At 40.8% G+C, this 22,042-nt stretch overlaps 1 protein-coding gene across 1 annotated transcript in view; it reads left to right on the top strand.

Annotated features, from left to right (window-relative positions):
* CACNA2D3 (calcium voltage-gated channel auxiliary subunit alpha2delta 3) overlaps positions 1-22,042 on the top strand; it is a 1,513,414-nt gene that overhangs the window by 1,179,179 nt on the left and 312,193 nt on the right. The window contains exons 15-17 of the mRNA XM_007937248.2: positions 6,743-6,814; positions 8,760-8,840; positions 19,283-19,357. Coding sequence (XP_007935439.1) covers positions 6,743-6,814; positions 8,760-8,840; positions 19,283-19,357 — 228 coding nt within the window. The remainder of the gene's footprint in view (positions 1-6,742; positions 6,815-8,759; positions 8,841-19,282; positions 19,358-22,042) is intronic.

Raw genomic sequence — 22,042 nt, forward strand, 5'->3', positions numbered from 1 at the left:
TTAACAAACGTTGTAAATAGTAGTGGGGTTGTCATGAGCTGACTGTATCCTTTAGTGGGGGTGGGGGGGTCACAACTCCCTTCAAATACCTCTAGACACAAACCTTCTCTGTCTTGGGTTCCAGCAGCTGCTCCTTCCCCTCCCTGCTTGTGTGTAGGAATCCTAACAGGTCCCCGATGTGACTAGCACCCAGGTACTATTCTATCTTTTGGGGGGTACCCTGCATCCTGCCGGCACCTTTGTAAATAGCTCCTTTCTTAAAGACCTCTCCAATCACCCACTTTGAATGTGCTGTTGTTTGTTTTCTGTGGGAATTTGACGGCTAAAGTTTGCATGCTATCTATCTGTGTAGGATAGATTTTCAATAGGTATGTGGACCTATAAACAATATACAGCTTTGTTTTGTATATTGAAATTTTGCAGCAATGGCTTCATATTATGTGTATCCTTCTGTAACTTGCACTTCATTTTCTAATTATTACTTGAGATTTATCCATGTTATATGTGAAGATTTAGCCCTTTATATTTTAACAGATTACATGTAGGTTCTGTGGTCAGACGAAAATCTTGGGAAAAAACTTCTAGGAGAATTACTTTTAGCGTTAAGGAAAGAAAGAGACCCAAATATAATACCAATGGTGACTTAGGAGTCTTTTGGTTGTATCACAGAAACAAGCTAGTCTTTCTTTCCCTTCTCATTTCAAAATGTCTTCTTTGATTAGTGAGTAAATGAATTTTTAAATGTGCATGTATGTAAAACCTCTCACTCAAGACTGGCCGCTATTGAAACAGCCAGTGTGTCTTACAATTCTCAGTAACAACAGTGGAAATCTAAAGAATATGGAAGTAAAATTCACAGCTTTTGATAATGTTATTATTAGTCATATAGACACTGTTGATATTATGCTTGCATTTTAGACATAAGATTCACCATTAAGATTTAGTTGCCTTGTTTCAGTGAGTTCTTGCCTGTGTTCTCCCTCCACAGAGTGTACCTGTCTCCACCAGGGCATGTGTTTCCAGATAAAATGTCCTTCTGTACATACTTATACAGCATCAAGTATGGTTCCTGGTAGATTCTTTTCCTGATACTTCTGTCCAGTTATGGTGATGGAAGGGGTTGGGATGTGTGGATGTGGATGGGGGGGGTTGGGGGGAAGTAAGTGGGCAATGAAAGGGCTAGGTATACAGAGGACTGTTTTAGTCAAGGAGCAGGGGGGAAAGGTCCAGGAATCAGGGATGTGGGGAGTCTCCACACAGCCACAAAGTCTTCTTATGTCCCTTTTGCAGATCTTTGTGTCCTCACTGTTCACCCTGGTGTTCTTACCAACTAATTTGCACACAGTTAACCTGATGTCTTTCTCTCATCTTACACTCCCTCACCACGGAGCGTGAAAACTGGAAGGACATGAATGCTGCTGTTCTCTTCCCACTCTGTCCCTGTTGCCCCTCACCATGTGCTACCCAGAGAATGGCCCCTGGGGACCTCAAAGGGAGAAGAGAGGAGAGGATGCTCCGAGAGCTCGGCTTCCCTTCTCATCAACTGCGTTTGAGAAAGTGGGTTTGAAAGAACTCCCAGCACATTGTCAAATCCTGCCCATCTTAAACAATCAATGGTTCTCATTTCTAATTAGTTCATCTGATATTTAAGGATATGTGTGTTTATCTGTATATTTTCACCTCTTAGCCTTTTCCTGTCAAAACAAAGGTTATTGGAAGATCTGATAGTTGATATAGCCTCTCTTTTTTTTCAACTAGATAGATAAACAAGTCACATTATCTACCATTTAAATACATTTTAAATAGAAGAGTTCATACTCTTGAAAGAGCTTTTTCTCTCCCAGGGCCTTGTGCCTGCAATTCATCCTGCCTGCCACAAGATGGTGGCAGTGTCTTCTCATGAAGTGCAAGTTGGTGTTCATCGCAAGTGTTGAAAAGGAGAGAGCACAAACATAACCATGTACTCACACACTATATACACAGATGTTACATAAAATATTTATGTATTTTATGTATTACATATTTATATGGTGTACTGTATTAGTGAAGTCAATATTGTTGATCAACTGTAATTTAAAGAAAAGAAAAACATACAAACCTGAGAAGAGCAAAGTATAGAAGACATGATATTTGAGTAGAGTTAGTGACTTGGCCTTTGTTTTTGGCTTAGAGCCAGTCTTCTTCCTGAGCTGAGTTCCCTGTTTGCACACAATCTTCCTTTTGAGTCTAAGCCTCCAGGCCTGAACAGATCTGGCAGGAGGCTCTGCTGAAAACCACTAGTTGATTCTCAAATGGGCTGCCAAGTATGGTGACCTTAACTCACTCGAATGCCTTCTTGGGGCCAGACATCCAGTTCATGTTCATTCTCTAGGGCTTGGCACATACTGCAGGAGTCAATCGATGCAGCAGAAGCAGAGGGTCCTGCTGCCAGCCCTGCAAGCTTTCTTTGAAAGGAAATGGGAAGGAGGCAAACAAGACAGATTTCCTTTAGAAGTGGAGGCTACCCAGGCAGCACTATAACAATGGCTGATCCCAATGCAAAGGGGTCTGCTGAGGCACCAACACATGTGTGCAACCTATCTCCCTTACAGTCTCTCTCCCTGTGTCAGTTCTTACATGTCTGTCTTAGGGCAGCCCCAAACTGTGGTTCTGTGACTTTTCACTTAGGTTCTTTTTTTCAAAGCACTCAAACTTCTACTCATTATGAAGGTTTGACACAAAACCCTACTGATACTATTTCTTATACCATCGGAAAGAGTTGTCATTGCCATTCAATATATGAGTAGTTTGGGGGTACCTAAATTTCCTCTCTCCTGAGACGAAATGCTGTGACTCTTTCCTTTGGGCTTTTCTGGCACTCGTAAGTTCATTCTCTATGTGGATTGTACATGGCCTTATGACTATCTCAGTGAGTATCTGGAATTACCTGGGGCATTTACCAAAATTGTCACCTGTGTGAGTCAGAACTCTGTTCTTAATAAGATTCAGAAATCCAGTTCATGCTCCGGGGCAAAAAGGGAAAACTTAAGACTCAAGTAAACAAATCATGGGACAGAAAAAAGCAAAATATGGTTGATGGTATTGAAGATATCCACAAACTGGTACCCTCACTACTCTACTGTGTGCACTTGTGTGTATGGGTGCATTTACACAGACATGTATACGTGATTCATACCATCTCTCTCTCTCTCGGTGGATTGGCTTTATTTCCTCAATCACTTCACTGGGGTGACGGGACATGGTTGTCAAGTAAGATAATCTTTCCCATCAGTTCCAGAGAGATTTAAAAAAGAAGAAAGAAAAAAGAAAAGATATCCCAGGTAGCCTCTTCTGAGCCATGTGCCTAATTAATGGACCAATCAGTGTGGTCTTGTGGGGTGGGATGAAGTGCTCTGTTTGACTCAGCCTGGGTGGGATGCCCAGCCACACTCTCACAGTGGAGAGGTTAACCTAGTTGTAAAGAGAACCTCCTGGTAGAAGGTGAGATGAAGAGTAATTCCCTTAAGAAAGGGGGTGCTATTTCCAGAAGAAGGAAAAGTGCTAGCTTATTAAAAAAAAAAAAAAAAAGGCTACCACTGCATTGTTACATAATATTTTTAAATATAAGGCAACTGAAATGAAACTTTATAATGGGGAGCTTGTACTTGATGTTGTGGAACTGACTGACTTCCAGGAACTTTCTGAAACTAGCAAACAAATGGTGACAGATAACAATAAATACTGAAAGTTTCTGTTAGTTCAGGTTAGCCCTGAAAAAGGTTGCCTCTCTGCTCCATTAGTAAGAGCCCATGTGCTGGCCCTACGTGTCTCTTCTCCCTCTGCCATATTAGATTTTGTGTCTTCCCAAATGGACTTGAGTTCCTTGTGGGTGAGACTCATGTCTTATTCCTGATTGTCTTCCCAGTACATATGGAACTTGGCACATAGCTGACACTCAGGGACAGCTCATTGAGGGAATCAGTGAATAAGAGAATAAACACCTAGACTTATGGCAAAATTCATATTCCCTAAATATGGTATTGTTGTCCTACCTGGAGCCACGTCCTTGGGCTGTGCAGATAGCAGACTAGTGCCATGAGTGGGGAACTAATCAAGCGTTGAGTGTCAAGGACTGGCATAGCTGTGTGTACTTGCACATGAGTCAAATGTATATTCACATGGGCCCACATGCATGATTAACTTGGGGAGCTGACAGGAACCAGTCAATCTGTTAAGCAAGTTTGTGTTTTAAAAACCAGATGTTTGGTATTATTATTCATCATTTCCTTTGATACTACAACAGTCCCCATTATGTAGCATAGGAAATGAAGGATATGGAATAATATACAATTATTATACAGCAGAGCACCACAACTCAGCCATTCAGAGGTCTGTTCAAAGCCTAGGCGGGTATAACTGAATGGCATTTGATTTTAGGATTCCCATTTGGACTTAAGTTAATGGGATTTTGCCCAGATGGACCATGGTGTGACTTCCCTCTCCCATCCCAACCCTTTGGAAAATGAGTGTTGACTCTGTGTCTGCGTTTTTCTTGGAAGGCACGCATGTGAATCATAGCTAGCAGCTCCTGCCTCAACAGCCGCTACAGGTTAGGGGGCCACAGAAAAACAGGGACCCCCTAGTGTGTAGCGATCAACGGTTCCTGGCTGTGATTGGCTACAGAACTTCTGCTTGGTGGTCTGGAAATAAAACTTTTGCCACGGGCTGCTATTTCCTATGGCAGGCATACAGAATTCCTCTTGATTATAAAGTGCTTACAGTTCAGATGAACTTTCAGACTGATGGTCCTCCTCCTGAAATGCTTTGTATACACAGAGCCCAGACCTGTGGAAAGCAGGAATGATGGAGTTGGTCAGTGCAGAGTACAGAAGAGCATCTTAATGTTATGCAAGTGATATTTCTGGGCTCCTGCCTCAAGGCCATACTGATATGCTGGTAGACATTGGGAAGCCTCAAGGTTAGGGTTCTGGCCAACCCAGTCCAAATTTGGGCCAGAACTCCCACACACATACACAGAAGTATTTGAGGTCATAGCAGCATGTGTAAATGGGGGCTGGACTGAGCTCACTGCATTTCTTTTGTGTACCTGGGCCTGGTTAAAAATGAGTGGTTTTAGGAAAAGTACAATACAGTGGAATCTCTGGGAGCTATAACTTGACAAGCCTGCCTTGTTTTTCTGGATCTTGCAAGTTTTCCACCTCTGAAAGGGTGCAGTCTTACCATTTTTCTATCATTTGTTAGGAGAAAATATTTGAATTTTCCTTCTCTGACAGATTTCTACCTTATCCAGGTCCTGGCTTTCACAAGTTTTCCTCTGTTATGGGACTTTTTTTTATTTGGAGTAATGGTACATCAGTTACATTTGGACTTAGCCCCTGAGTGAAGCTGACAATATCTTCTGACTAAATATTTGGAACTTAGTATCCCATGATCTTGTTTGTTCCAGGACAATTGCGAGCAATTTATAACTGATTATATACTGGTTGCAGAAAAAAAAGCCTCATTTCTCATTATTGTCAGTGGTATGTTATATTTTGATTTCATTCATGATACATGTTGGCATTGCTTGAAATTTAGATTTTGAGTTGCAAAATAGAAGTTGCCTAGGGTTATGGATCAGTTAAAATTAATTTTCTTTATAGCATTAAGGATTAATCAAGGAATCAGAATATGGGAAAACTTTTAATTCTGAGAGAGATGTTTACGATGGTTTGGTTCTGCCTTTGAAAATGGCCTTGCATGCCCCAGTGATGCCATAGTAGACTTTAAGGGTTTTTGGCAAGATATTGGAATCATGTTTCCATAAACTGTTATATACTTTTTGACTTGGTTCTTGGCAACAAGAAATGTCAACATTGTCAGATAGTTAATATTATTTAGTTATTAATCTTATGGCAAAGAGTGACACCAGTAATCATGTGATTACCATGAATTCCAAGTCCTTGAGGGAACTCTGTTTCTCCATTTTTTATTAGCACAGAGTAGGACTTCCCAGCCCTGTCCCCAACACTGTGAGAAAAGCAAATGTGATGATGAGTCTTAATATAGCTTTATATAATTCAAAGGGGGTATACAGTGTCTCATATGCCATGTAACAAGAGTGGTTCTTCCAGGAGAGATGCTGGACTTCTTAGCAATTACTTTAGAGGTCATGTGATGAAATTGTTTTTTATTTGCCTTTTGTTGTTGTTGGTGGTTTGTATTGGTTTCCATCTGGGACTGGTGCTCAGAGATTTGTTGACCTCCAAAAGGGCCTTGACTTTGCTATCTTGGGGAAAAATAAATGCTTCCAGTTTCTATTCTTTCCATTAGGGGCAGCTCTGAAGACCCCTTCCGTTCATACTAACTTCTCAATTTTCAGATCAAGAATAAACATGAATATTGCTTAGAAAGAATATAAATATCTGGGAAGTAAAACCATAAAATCAATCGGTGGTAATAAAATAAAATGAATCACTAAGATCAAGCAGACCCTATTCAGCTAAAATAGTTTGAAGCAGTGGACGGAGCAGCTGGAGTGACTGATGGCAACTGAATTTGTTTTCCTAGCCACAGACTGGGGTCTTCTCTGTGAATCAGGATAGAGGGATATCAAGCACCCTCCTGTGCTAAAGGCTTGAGCGGACACTTACCCATTTCCACAGCCCTTGCTCTGAAAACTATGTGTTGTTCAAGAGGGGATGGACTCTGCACCAGCAGTATGCAGGCTGCTCTTGGTAACCAGCTTTTCTCTCTTCACCAGCTTGCTGACGATCAGGGCCTCGTCCTAATGACTACTGTGGCCATGCCTGTGTTTAGTAAACAGAATGAAACCGTGAGTATAGTGGCCATGCTCCCTCCTTGATGCTGCAAGGTTTGTTTTCTCAGATCCCTTCTGATTCAAACTCTGGTGCCCCCCACCTTTTGTTTAAGGAGAGAGAGTTTGTCATTTTCCCTTTATTGTTTCTTTCTACTGATATACTCACTAAATGAAATACGTTATTATGTGCCGTTGAGTTGATTCAGATTCATAGTGACCCTGCAGGATGACTAGAACTGCTCCATAAAGTTTCCAAGGCTGAAATCTTTGTGGGAGCAGATCACTAGTTCTTTTCTCCCACAGAGCAGCTGTTGTTGTTATATGCCATCGAGTCAGACCCAACTCATGGTGACCTCTCCTTGGGTTTCCAAGGCAGTATCACTACGGAAGTAGATTGCCCAACCTTCCTTCTGAGGAGTGGCTGGTGGGTTTGAACCGTCATCCTTCTGATAAGCAGTCAAGTGCCTTAGCCACAACACTACCAGAGCTTCTACAGAGAAGCTGGTGGGTTTGAATTGCTGACCTTTCAGTTAGTAGCCAAGTGCTTAACCATTGCACCACCAGGGCTCCTAAAGGTAAATAGAGATGAGAGTAATTTGAGCAGGCATCATTTTGAGGATGCAGGATGAACCTTCAACATTTATCCAGAATTTAAGTTTTAAATGACCACAGGGAGACAAACCCCAGAGTGAATCCATGGTGGGAAGACTTCTCCCTGACTTGTAGTGACCAGCCTTGTGTTTGTGTCCTGGAGCTGCCATAACAAAGTACCACAAACTGCGTGGCTTATAAGAACAGAAATCTATGTTCTTGTAGTTCTGGAGGCAAGAGGTCCAAAGCCAAGGTTTCAGCAGAGCTATCCTCCCTCTAAAGGGTCTGAGGGAGAATCCTTCCTTATCTCTTCCAGGTTCTGGTGGCCCCAGACTCACTACAACTTCTGCATCCATCTTCATATAGCTTTCTTCACTGTGTGTGTCTCTTTGTGTCCCCTTGTAAAGACACCAGTCACTGGATTAAGGGCCTGTTCTAAATTCAGGATGGTTTCATCTTGATATCTTTAGCTAATTACATCTTCAAAGACCTTTTTCCAAATATGGTTATATTCGGCAGTTCCAGGTGAACATGAATTTTGGAGGGCACTATTCAACCCTTGAAGCTCTGGACTGCTAACCAGAAGTCTGGCAGTTCAAACCCACAAGCCACTCCTTGGAAGAAATGTTGGGCAATCTACTTCCGTAGTGATACTGCCTTGGAAACCCAGTTGGATGCGACTCTGTGGCAGTGGATTTGGTTTTTTGGTTTATTCAACCCTTTACAAGCCTGAAAGGAAACAATGGACTTTATCAATTTGTATCTTTTTCCCAAAGACCCTTCTAACACCACAAAGTATCAGCTCATCATGCTGATTATCTCCCTTGGAAACTGGGACTCCAGAGGCCTGTTTCTTCACCTTAGTCCTTGGTTCCAATTCACTGCTGAGAATTTCAGGGTTGTTGGATCTCTCTCTGGCTATTTAGTCTTTCTTTCCTGGGCACCAGATGGCAGTGTAAATTGAGAAAGTAGTTGACATACTAAGATTTTCCTGTAAAAAGTTTCATAAGAGAAATGGATTAATGATTACAGTCCTAAACTCCTAAAAATTTTTGTGCTTCTCTATGTCAAATTTAAATTTTAAAGAGAGAGAAAGGGACATTATTAGGGTATCTTGGTATGAATGTATGTTGGGGGTTATAGTAGTTAATTCTTGGCCTGAGGTGGTAATATCCTTGTGTGGTAATATTTTGGGTGGGGACTGAGTTATGGAACATGGTCCCTCTTGGAGATCTGGGTTAAACCTCAATCTTTATGAGGATGGGGAAGGTACTAGACCATTACCTATGGCATGTGGCTTGCCATAAGGTTCTAGTTCTTCGATCAAGTTAATTTATTGTTATTTTTATTCAATGTTCATTTACAACAGAGATCGAAAGGCATTCTTCTTGGTGTGGTTGGCACAGATGTCCCAGTGAAAGAACTTCTGAAAACCATCCCCAAATACAAGGTAATGTATCACTTGATAGTCAAGGGACACATGTCTTAGGTTATTTCATAACCTATTGCATTAGTTCCCTAGAGCTGCCATAATAAGTTACCACAAACTGGGTGGCTTAAAACAGCAGAAATTTATTCTCTGACAATTCAGGAGACCAGAAGTCAGAAATCAAGGTGTCAGCAGTTGGTTCTTTCTCAAGCCTCTGAGGGAGAATCTGATCTCTCCCAACTTCTGGTAGTTGCCAGGAATCCTTTGTGTCCCTTGGCTTGTGGAAGCACCATTCTAATTTCTGCCTCTGTGTTCTCATAGCTTTCTTCCCTGTGTCTATCTCCAGTGTTTTTATGTCTAAATTCCACTCTTCTTATACGGAGCTCTGGTGGCTCAGTGGTTAAAGCATTCAGCTGATAAGCAAAAGGTGAGTAGTTCAAACTCACCAGCCACTCCATGGGAGATGGATGGGGCAGTCTGCTTTGATAAAGAATTATATCCTTGGAAACCCTATGGGCAGTTCTAATCTGTCTTATAGGGTCACTATGAGTCTGAATCAATTCAATGGCAGTGGGTTTGGTTTTTGTTTTTTATAAGGACAGCAGTCACTGGACGTAGGGGCCCACCCTAATCCAGTATGATCTCATGTTAACTTGATTACATCTACAAAGACCCTATTTCCAAATATGGTCACATTCATAGGTTCTGGATGGACATGAATTTGGGGGACAGGGCACTATTCAATTCAATATGCTTTCCATAGTGATTGAAGCAGAAGTAAAGAGGCCCTTCAACTCTCATTCTCATTCTGGGATGGATATATATATATATGCTATGAGTCGGGGCCGACTCGACGGCACATAACAAAAACAACAACAAATATATATGTTTGTAGAACAGGAACTGGGCTGATGTGTGCAGGTCTTTATAGGCTTACTGAGTTTGTGTGGGTCTTCTGAAATCTATACATATCTATGCAGTTAAAAACCTTTGATGGTCTTCTAAACCAGTCTTAACTCACTCCAATCTGAGGACCGTCTCAAATCCTACAGCCACGTTGGGGGCCCTGATCACCAGCTTAACCCACCAAAGCTTCTATCATTGGAGTGAAGTTTTCAGAGGCAAGAATGGACACGTGCTTCATCCAAACCTATATAATCAAGTTCTGGAAACTGTGTAGGTTTCTAGAGGCTGAAATTAGGGGTGGGTATAGGGGAGGACTTTGTGACCCTTCAAGACAATGAACTGTACTTTTGTTGAAATCCCCAGATTTAGGTGTCCAGACATACTGTGTCACTGCATAAGGAAGGGCCTGCCATCTTTACATTTCTAGATGGATGGCAGAAGGCAGTAAACTTAGAGAATATCTCTGAACAACACTTCAGCCCCCTATTTCACATGGCAATATATATAAATCCAAGCACAAGGTATTATGTGACATACCCATTAAGTCCATTAATATGGAATTGGTAATGATTCCGCTGTGGGTTAATTTCTTCTGCCAGGCAGTCTACTAAGGTCTTTATGGCATCATGTCACTCTGTAATAGGTAAACACTATTATTAATCCTATTGTACATTCAAACAAACTGAGACACAGCAGCCTTAAGTATCTTGCCCAGTCTTACAGTTTGCAAGAAGGAGAGCATGGTTTGAACCTCTATGACCCTGGTGCCATTAAGAACAATAAATACAATGACAGTAATAATATAAATAGTTACCAATAACAACAGTCAGGGGTTATTGATGGGGGCAGTGGCAGTTCAGTGACAGAATTCTTACCTGCCATATATAGGATCTGGGTTCCATTGTGAGTCAGTGCACCTCATGTGCAGCTACCACCCACCTGTCAGTGGAGGCGTGCATGTTGCTATTATGCTGAACAGGTTTCAGCAGAGCATATAGACTAAGATGAAGTAGGAAAAAAAGGTCTGGTGATCTACTTGCGAAAATCAGCCATTGAAAACTCTAAGGATCACAACCATCCAATCTGCAACCAATTACAGAGATGGTGCACAACTGACAGCGTGTTCTGTTGTGTGAGGGGTCTCCATGGGTCTGGGGCCTACTTCATGGCAGATAACAACAACAACAACATCTTATTACATGCTTAGGGTGGCACAAAATGCTTTACATACATTATTCCCATTGAATCATTATTAGGCTCCCATGATGTGGATACCATTCTTGGCCCTAGTTTTGGTTGAGAATACTTGAAATAATTTTCTGCATGTCACTCAGCCAGTAAAAGATGAATAAAACATAATGTACCAGAAGAATACAGGGAGATCAGCTATAGAACATCAACCTGCAGTGGTCGAATCACAGACAGCTCTGTTTTATGCTTCCCAAAGGTCAGCCTGGGGACTGGAGGTACAGGTATGACACAGAAGTGCAGGTATGACATACCTTCTTCTAAGTCGTCCCCCTCTAGTTCCCACACAGAGCATTGGGAAAAGGTGTGCACATCAGCCAGGGACAGCCAGGGCTGAACAAGCCTCCCTGGGCCAGGAGAGGAGAGCTCCAAGGAGCAGAGTGCAGATCACACCTTTCTCTCCCAGATTAACACCTTGTAAAGATGAGTCAGCTTTTGGCTCTTGGGGATTTCCCAGAAGATAGAATTCGTTCTTTTCCCTTAGCTTCACAGGTTTTCTCACAAGTGATCAGACTTCTTGTAATTTTTATTAAGAATTCCAGACACCCCAGCAATAATTTCCAGACACCACAGCTTCTGTTACCATAATGAGCCATTTTATAATTGGGTTCACTTCATTAGCCCAAAGTCTCTCTACTTGGAAGGCAAGCAGCTCCTTCCCCAGGCTGTTGGACTTCTCAGGTTCTTGGTCTCCAGGAGAGCTGCTTCAGGATGAAGGCCCCTTTGGCAAGCCCCTAGTGTTGGAAGGACCTGTGTCTGATCTGTTCTCTATTACTCCGCGGGACTGCACATTAGAATGGACAGGAAGACTGGTTCTATTTCAGGTGAAACAAGAGTTAGGAATTTCATCAGTATATTGATTTGTGGCCAGAAACGAATGTTGGACCTTGTTCTCTTATACACTTTTGACTCTGAATGACTCATCTACAGACTGTATTTGAGGTGTGCTCAGAGTCTCCCTTCCAACATCCATGTTAGCTTGTATCTGTATGCCACCAACAACCAAAAGAAACATTCTGATGTTATTTTCTCAGAATGTTCTCCTGGAAAGGAATTTAAGCAGACTGTTTGCAATGTTAAGAAGACTTTTCCAGGTACGAGGGTTGAGAAGGACTGACTCTACAACTGCTACTCTAAATCAATTTCTCTTTTTGGGAGCATTTTAAATATTTACTTTAGTTCACATATTAAAGATGGACTGATACTATTTGGGTAAAATTATAAACGTCTTACATACACACAGACTTTAGCTGATCTCCTGCCATGTGCCAGCCATCATAGTGGGGGCTACAGGAGTCAGAGATGGGTGAGAGGGCTTCATCCTACAAATAGCTAATCCTAATGGAGAAGTACTGCTGTAAGTCTAGAACAAGGCAGAAGGCAGAGAGGGAACCAACTAGCTCACAAGGAGGGAGGCAGGAAAATAGGTGTAGCATTTTCATGCACTAGGATGAGGTTAGTAATGCAATTATGCTCAGAGTTTCTAGAAGCACATGACACAGAAGGCAGGGAGCAAAAAGGAGAATCAGGAGAGACTTTTGAAAGATGATTATAAGTCTGAGCCAACAATGAGGGTAAGAATTAGCAATGGGGAGAAGTGAGGGAGGGTGCCCTAGACAGTTGGCCCTCTGTGAATAAAGATCTGGATGGAAGAGAAAACTTCAGGGGAGTTATGGCACTGCTGTGTGCTCTGGGATGCAGTAAGTGGAAGGAGACAGGGCCAGGGACTTAGGTAGGGGCCAGCATCCAGGAAGGCTTGATGGGTAGGTCCATGGACTCTATATTACATGTTAAAGGGGCTCTTGGTAAAATTTAAGCAGGGGAGCAACATGGTTAGAGTTACCTTTGACTTTTATGGGCATAGAACATGATTTGGTTGTGGCCAAGCTTTGAAGCAGGAAAGGCAGATAGGACCATTATGGAAATATTTTGAATTGGGACAGTTATGGTAGGGTAGGGAAGCACACTTGAATCTCAGTAATTTCTGGAAGAAGATTTAGCAGGACTTAGTGATTACTTAGATTGAGAGGTTGAGGATGAAAGAGAGAAAGGAGTATAAGGTTGATGGTCAAGCATTTAGTTTGGGAGTCTAGGTGGGTGATGCTACCTGCTGAGAAGGAAAAGAGGAGGAACATCAGGCTTAAGGGTAAGATCCCCCTTTTTGGCTGGGTACATTTGAGGGGCCTGAGAGATGTCCAGGTAGAGATGACTTGTACACTGCTAGATATTTGGATCTTCCATTGAGAGGGGAGGCCAGGGTTGGAGCCAAAACTGGAGATCAACAAAGTATGAGTGGTTGCTGAAATGTATTGGGACAGAAGAGAGGCAAGGACACTGAGGGAGGCAAGAAAATAACTGTAGCATTTTCATACACTAGAAGCTCTGATGGCATAGTGGATAAAGCATTTGGCTGCTAACCATAAGGTCAGTGGTTCGAACTCACTCGCCCCTCCGTAGAAGGAAAATGAGGCAATCTACTTGCATAAAAATGTACAGCCTTGGAAACCCAATGGGGGTCGCTATGAGTCGGAATTGACTCGATGGCAGTGAGTTTGGTGTTTTTGGTTTTGGAGGGTGAAGATGGTAATGGACATATGTTACTCTAAGTCCTCCCTCCTCTGGTTCCTACAAAGAACCTTCAGAAGAGGTTAACACATCACTAGAGACAGCCTAAAAGACAAGGAAAGCTATGAGTGTGGGGTCTGGAAACTAAAAGAATAAAGAGCCCCAAAGTGGAGGAAGAACTTGGTTGATAGAGCCAGGAAGATGAGGAGACAATGTCCCATCAGGTTTGGCAATTAGGAGGCCATTAGGAACTGTAGAAAACAGAATTTTGATGGCATCTTGCCCAGAGGCAGAGTCCAGTAGGCTGGGTTATGAGTGAGCAATATGGAAGCACAGATGGCAGCTAGATAATTACTGGAGGACACGGGGTAGGAAGGTGAGCTCAGCGTCAACATTACAGGGGAAGAAGCAGAATGTTCCCCTCAGTTTTGTAGCTTCAGTTGTAAATTTTATCTGTTTTATCTTTTTCCTGCTTCCTCCTTTTGCTCTTTCTCCTCCTCTCTACCACCTCTCAACCACCTCTCCATTTTTTTTTTTTTTTTTTTTTTTTAATCTCTAGGAGCTCTGGTATTGTAGTGACTAAGGCACTTGACTGCTAACCAGAAGGCTGGCGGCTCAAACCCACCAGCCACTCCTCAGAAGGAAGATGGGGCAATCTACTTCCGTAGTCATACTGCCTTGGAAACCCAAGGAGGGGTCGCTATGAGTCAGGTCCGACTCAAAGGCACATAACAACAACAACAACATGATATGAGTTATGATTTCATGGAACCTATATTCTATGAAGAAATAAGCATTAAATATTGAAATGCCTTGACTGATCCTTTGATTGATTATAATGAAACTTACAAATAGTAATTATAAATTTGATCATTGCTATAAAAGAAAACAGGGCTTGTTCTTTTCTTCTATAGCATACACAAGATAGGAATCCTATCTTCTTTTGAGTATTAGCAATACAAGAATAGAAGTAATGTACATAATGATAGTATTGAACATGTTGTTGTTGTTGTTGGGTTCTGACTCATAGCAACCCCATGTATAACAGAATGAAACACTGCTGGTCCTGTGCCGTCCTCACAATCATTGCTAAATTTGAGCCCATTTTTGCAGCCACTGTGTCAATCCATCTTTTTCACTGACCCTCTAATTTACTAAGCATGATAACCTTCTCCAGGGAATGGTCCTCCTGATAATATGTCCAAAATGCGTGAGACAAAGTCTCACCATCTTTGCTTGTAAGGAACATTCTGGCTGTTCCTCTTCCAAGACAGATTTGTTCTTTCTTTTGGCAGTCTAGAATTCAGTATTCTTTGCCAACACCATAATCCAAAGGCATCAATTCTTCTTTAGTCTTACTTATTCATTGTCCAACTTTCACATTACATATGAGGTTATTGAAAATACCGTGGCTTAAATCAGGGGCACCTTAGTCCTCAAAGTGATATCTTTGTTTTTAATGCTTTAAAGAGGTCTTTTGCAGCATATCTGCCCAAAGCAATGCCATTTGATTTCTTGACTGCTTCTTCCATGGGTGTTGATTGTGGATACAAGTAAAATGAAATCTTTGATAACTTCCATCTGTCATCATGTAGTTTATTGGTCCAGTTGTGAGGATTTTTGTTTTCTTTATGTGAGGTGTAATCCACATGGAAAGATGCAATTGCTGATCTTCCTCAGTAAGTGCTTCAAATCTTCAATTTTGGAAAGTAAGATTGTGTCACCTGCATATCACACATTGTTCATTATTACTCTTCCTCCCATCCTGATGCTGCATTCTTCTTCATATAGCCCAGCTTCTCAGATTATTTGCTCAGCATACAGTTTGAATTTACAATCAAATATCACTTTGCCTTTAATGGAAAAAGTCAAGCTTTCAGAGTACTTTTGACCCCTTCAAAACCAAAACCAGACCCACTGCCATCAGGTCAATTCCATCGTATAGTGACCCTATGAGACAGGGTAGAATTGCACCATAGGGTTTCCAAGGCTAAGTACAGTGAAAAAATACAACCCTATGTATGCTTTCCTGATTTTAAACCATGCAGTGTCTCCTTGTTCTGTTCAAATGACTGCCTCTTGGTCCACGTGTAGGTTCTGCATGAGCAAAATTAAGTGTTCTGGAATTCCCATTCTTCATAATGTTATTCGTGATTTCTTATGATATGCACAGTCTTTGAATAATCAGTAAATACAAATAAACATTTTTCTGATTTTCTCTGCTTTCAGTCAAGGTCCATCTGATATCATCAATAATATTCCTCATCCCACATCCTCTTCTGAATCCAACTTGAATTTCTAGTAGTTTCCTTTTGATGTACAGTTTCTATGATTTTTGAATTATCTTTAGCTAAATTTTACTTACATGTGTTTGGGTTTGGGTGATAGTAATAATATGGTTCAGTAATTTCCACACTCCATTGGATCACCTTTCTTTGGAATATGCATATATATGGATCTCCTTCCAGTCAGTTGGCCAGGTACCTTGTTAGCATAGAGGATTAAGTACTTCCAGCATTGCATCTGTTGAAACGTCTTAATTGGTATTCCATCAATTTCTGGAGTCTTGTTTTTCACCAGTACCTTCAATGCAGCTTGGATTTCTTCCATCAATACCATTGATTCTTGATCATACGCTACTTCCTGCAATGGTTGAACATCAACCAGTCCTTTTTGGTGCAGTGACTCTGCGTTCCTTCCATCTTCTTTGGATGCTTCCTATGTCACTGAATTTTCTGCCCATAGAGTCCTTCAATATTGCAACTTCAGGCTTGGATTTTCTCTTCAGTTCTTTCAACTTGAGAAATACCTTTTGGTTTTCTAATTCCAAGTCTTTGCACATTTCATTATAATACTTTATTTTGTCTTCTCAAGCCACCCTTTGAAATGTTTTGTCCGGTTCTTTTATTTTGTAATTTCTTCCATTTGCTTTTTCTACTCTATGTTCAAGAGCACGTTTTAGAGTCTCTTCTGACATCCATTTTGGTATTTTCTCTCTTTCCTGTCTTTTTAATGACCTTTTGTTTAGTCCATGTGTGATATCTTTGATGTCATCCCACAACTCATACGATGTTTGGGCATTAGTGTTCAATGTGTTAAACCTGTTCTTGAGACAGTTTCTAATTTCAGGTGGGATATACTCAAGGTCTTACTTTGGCTCTTGTGGACTTGTTTCATATTCTTCAGTTTCAACTTGAACTTGCATTTGAGCAATTAATTGATGACCTATTCCACAGTCAGTCCCTGGCTTGTTTTGACTGATGACATTGAGCTTCTCCATTGCCTCTTTCCACATATGTGGTCAGTTTGATTCCTGTATAATCCATCTGGCAAGGTCCACATGTATGGCAGCCATTTATGTTGTTGAAAAACGATATTTGGAATGAATAAGTAGTTGTTCTTGCAAAATTCTGTCACACTATCTCTCCTATTGTTCCCATCACCAAGGCCATATTTTCCCACCATCACTGCTTCTTCTTTGTTTCCAATCACCAGTAATTATCAATGCTTCTTGATTGCATGTCTGATCAATTTTAGACTAGAGATGTTGGTAAATTTCTTCATATTTGGCATTAGTGGTTGATGCATAAATTTGAATAATAGTTGTATTAACTGATCTTTCTTGTAAGCACATGGACTGTTATCCTATCTTCACAACCTTGTACTTCAGGATAGATCTTGAATAAATTACAAATGATAGTGAAATATCATTTGTTTGGTCTGATTTTTAGTTTGAATTTACAATCAAATATCACTTTGCCTTTAATGGAAAAAGTCAAGCTTTCAAAGTCCTTTTGACCCCTTCAAAACCAAAACCAGACCCACTGCCATCAGAGTAGACAGAGTAGAATTGCCCCATACGGTTTCTAAGGCTATAAATCTTTATACAAGCAAACTGCCCCATCTTTCTTTCGCAGAGTAGATGGTGAATTTGAACTCCCTACCTTTTGATTAGCAGCCAAATGGTTTAACCACTATGCCAACAGAGCTTCTTGTATTAAATTGCTGCTGTTAGGTGCCCTTGGGTCACTCCAGACTCATAGCAACCCTACTATATACAATAGAACAAAACAGTGCTGGGTTCTGTGCCGTCCTCACAATTGTTGCTGTGTTTGAGCCCATTTATGCAGCCACTGTGTCAATCCACCTCATTGAGGGTCTTCCTCTTTTTCATTGAAACTTTACTTTGCCAAGTATGATGTCTTTCTTCAGGAACTGTTCACTCTTGATAACATGATAAACTGGGAAGAAGGACTGGCTAGCTACTTCTGAAAAAAAATGGCCAGTGTAAACCTTATGGAGAGTATTAAATTGGGATGTAATAATTGTAATTAATGCAGTGTTGACTGTGGCTGACATTTTTCCAAGAGACAAGATGAAAGAGACCATCTACATCTCAAAGGATAAGAAGTCTCTGGTTTATCTTTCACAGCATAATGAAATATACTTTTATCATTAGAGTCAAAGTCTTATTAAGACTAACTGTGGCAGGTAACTCCAGGAGAAAATGTCTGTTGCCCTTGACTACAACGTGCATATTTGCTTTATGTGATACAAGGGAAAATTTTTAATTGCCAGTGTTTAATTCTCTGAAGGTAATTTCACATCACCTTGACATTAAGCTAACGAGCAGACAGGGTCATTCCTGGTTTGTAAACTATTGTCTGGATCATTTAATAGCATCATATTCAAGTATGTAAGCAGCAGAGAATTTTAAAGAAAAACAACAGACAGTGCAGTGAGACCTCACAACTATGAAATAACTTGTTGGGAGAAAAAAAATAAAGGACTTTTATTTTTCCTTCTTCTCTTTTCACTGCTCCAGCAAAAATGGGTTACATTTTCTGTCTTCAGAGAGAAATCAGTAAGGGTTTTATGCCAGAGGCCATTTTAATACATGAATGATTTGTAGGTAAATTTATTGTAGCCAATGGGTGCAGTCAACTGTGTAATAGAAATATTGTCAAAAAGCAGGGATTATTATTTAAATAAGTGCAGTGTTAAATTTGATTACATACTTTTTAAAGCTAATAAAACATTTCATTGCTCTCAAACTATTTCCCATAGTCCCATTTAGTCAGAAAACATAAATTAAGGGAGACTCTGCATAGAAAATTACCCAGGCTTTGTGTGGATGGAAGTGTGTATGGAAAAGCTTGGCTGCCACATGATTTAAAGACAAAAGGATATAAAAGGGCTTGGCAGGCTCCTATATGGGCTGGTGGGGACACTTTCATCCTTGAGGAATTATGGAAAATGACAGCCCAGGAGAGTGCACGTTTTCGATGGCCCCAGCAGGCATGGAGTTGCAGGAAGACTCCATGTGAATCAGCATGAGGCCCCTTTTTCCCTTGTATCAGGTAGAGAGAAGACATTCACGTTGACAAAACTCTGTCCATTTGGACATAGGGTCTTGCCAGAAACATTAGCCACTTTGTTTAAGAAAAAAAGAATAAAGGTAATTGTTTTTGTTTTAAATAAATCAAAATAAGAGCCTTGGATGCCAACGCAGGGATGTGACATTTTAAATTGTGCTATTTGCTAAGCTTATCCTGTGACAGGTCTTCATTTCCACCAAATGTCAAGGATCAGTGCCTTGCATTCATTTTAATGAAATACTGTGCTGATAAGGGTTATGAATGCCAAGTTTAAGCTGTAAATTACTAAATGTCGGCCTGCTTTATGCTTTGTGAATTCACCAGGGAGCAAGCTAATGAAGGTTTCTTTCTCTCTTCCTTTTACAGTTAGGGATTCACGGTTATGCCTTTGCAATCACAAATAATGGATATATTCTGACACATCCAGAACTCAGGCCACTGGTAAGAGAAATTCTTCCTTATTTCTGTGCTGCTTCTTTTACGATTTTGAAAGATCTTCAGTTCTACACTTAATCTGCAATTTTTACTTTAAAGGCTCAGTTCATAGTATTGTCTTAAAAAGTTGACTCTAAATAACACGTATACAGTGTAAGATATTTACTATTGTGCTTTTACATATTAATCCATATGTATCTATATATATATATATATATATTGATATTTACTTATTTATTTTACATATGCCAATACACTGGCATAGTTGGAGATATTGTAGGTTCTGTTCCAAACCACTGCAATAAAGCAAATATCACAATAAAGCAAGTCACACAAATTTTTCGTTTTCCAGTGCATATGAAAGTTACTATACTGTAGTCTATTAAGTGTGTAATAGCACTATGAAAAAGGTTGAAATATTGAGAATTACCAAAATGTGACTCAGAGACATGAAGTAAGCACATGCTGTTGGAAAAATGGCACCCATAGATTTGCTTGATGCAGGGTTGCCCCAAAACTTCCATTTGTGAAAAATACGAAGCTCATTAAAGTGAGATATGCCTGTATATGATATGTGTTAACTCAAGATCATTTGAAACCCATTGTAACAAATGGATTCTCATGCTCCAACCCAAGTCTCATGTTTTTAAAGTCACATTTTATGCAACAAATTAAACCCAGGATCCCAGAAGGTCATTACAAAGGGGGATTTGCCCCCAAGTGACATTGCTTAAGAATAGTGCTATGGGTAGGAGCTGTTCAACATATTTTGTGTTACACAGAAACAATTGAAATTTTCTCTATTTCTGACATAAGTGATACGCAGTAACATTGTATGGTGACCTGGTATGTAATAAACTTTCTTTCTCTCAGCATGGTTTTCACTCTGTGAAGTGAATGGGGTTAGGCCAAATCCGGCACAGCCTATACTATCATTGTCAACCGCCATCCCCAGGAGAGGCTGCCCGGAACATTGTATAGAGGAGGATTCTGAGAAAGCATCATGCTCATCAGGTAGAGGGCACTCAGTTATCCACAGTGTCCATGGTGGACTCAGGAGGGGTGTTGGCAGTAACTGTGCCATATATCTGCTGTGCATGGACTAACTGAAATACAGACATCTCCTTGAATTTGTGTGTGTTTTGTTTTAAAGAAGATATCAAGTATAAAGAATAATATTGTTAACACTGCTTTACGAAGTTAAGGAGAGCATGAGTGATTTTCTGTAGCAGTCTGCACACACACATATATTCACACACACAAACACATCCACCCATCTACCCCACATACCTTTTTGCCTTTCATCAAAATTAGAAAATAGCAGCAGTGCCTGGTATGCAAATGTTTATTGGCAAGGCACTGTGGGGACCAGTTTGCTTCTCGCTTGCATCATTGTTTAGAAACAGTTCATGTGAGAGCTCCATCATCATCCAACTTTGCTCTAATCACCCTGGTATTAACAGAGTCATGGCCACCTCATGTGGATCCCATATGCATGCTTTAAGAAGGGACTTACCGTAATCATTTTATTTCAACAGTTTTTTTTTTATAAGAAAAAGACTGGGTTAACTGACTAGCTAATTCTAAACATAGCTCAGTTGAAATTATTGAAAAGTCTGATTGAAAAAGCCACTGACAGTGACATACCTAGCACATTGCTCATCTGTTGGAGATGGTAGGAATTATGTGTTTGGTGTAGCTGAGTGTGGGCTTCTAGTACTGCCTTTTCCAAATTCAAATGGAACAGAATAGATGAAACATCAAACCTGGATCTTCTGCAAGTGAATGAATTAACTGCCTATCAGATTTTAAAGAAGAAATGAAATGGAACTAGATGTCAGAAGTCACCAAAGTATCTTCCCTCTCTGCAGCAACAGAAATGGCCAGCTCCCATCTGCACAGTCTCTTCACTTTCTCTTTCTATTCTTTTGTATCTCCTAGTCAGACAGCAAATGGTGTGTTTGCGAATAATCCATCTGAAGCACTTTCCAGAGCTGTGCCCACCGAGAGGTGGCTGAAAGGTCTTTAGGAAAGCAGACATCTCCAGACAGTTCACAGACTCAGAGATACAAGTCATTTTTATCCTTCTCACTATTAAAACACTGTGCTAAATGGTTTCACTAAAAGTGGTAGTCATAATGAGTGTTTTGGTTACCTAGTGCCACTCTGAGAAGAATATATACCAAAAATGGGATGGCTTGAATAAGCAGGAGTTTATTCTCTTATAGTTCGGGAGGCTAGAAGTCCGAGTTCAAAGTGCCAGGCTCTAGGGGCTGGGTGAAAGTCCCTTGACCTTGAGCTTCAGCTCTGCCTCTTGCTTCCGGCCCACTGAAGCTAGAGGCATTTCTTCACTCAGGCAGCTGCTGGCTGCTGAGGCTGACAAACCCACGGTTGACAAATAAAATGGCACGGTCTCAATGTTACCAAACCACATGGCAGGCCATTGATTCAACTCCATTGAAAGTCCCAGGATTGTGAGAACATGGAAGACTGCTTAACAATGACTCAGCCACATGAAGGGTTCAAGTGTGTCCTAAGCTAGAGACCATTTCCAAAGCTGCTGCTTTGCGGGGAGAGCAGACCACATAACCAAAGCAGCTACTCAGCTGCTTGTGGTAAGTCCCACCATGGAGTTGATTGCCAGTCTCATCATGTGGAATAACTACCACCAGCTGCCCAGCCACTCAACCA

The sequence above is a fragment of the Orycteropus afer genome, unplaced genomic scaffold (assembly GCF_000298275.1).
Source record: "Orycteropus afer afer isolate SDZICR_OR568_19922 unplaced genomic scaffold, OryAfe1.0 scaffold00041, whole genome shotgun sequence".
Taxonomy (NCBI): domain Eukaryota; kingdom Metazoa; phylum Chordata; class Mammalia; order Tubulidentata; family Orycteropodidae; genus Orycteropus; species Orycteropus afer.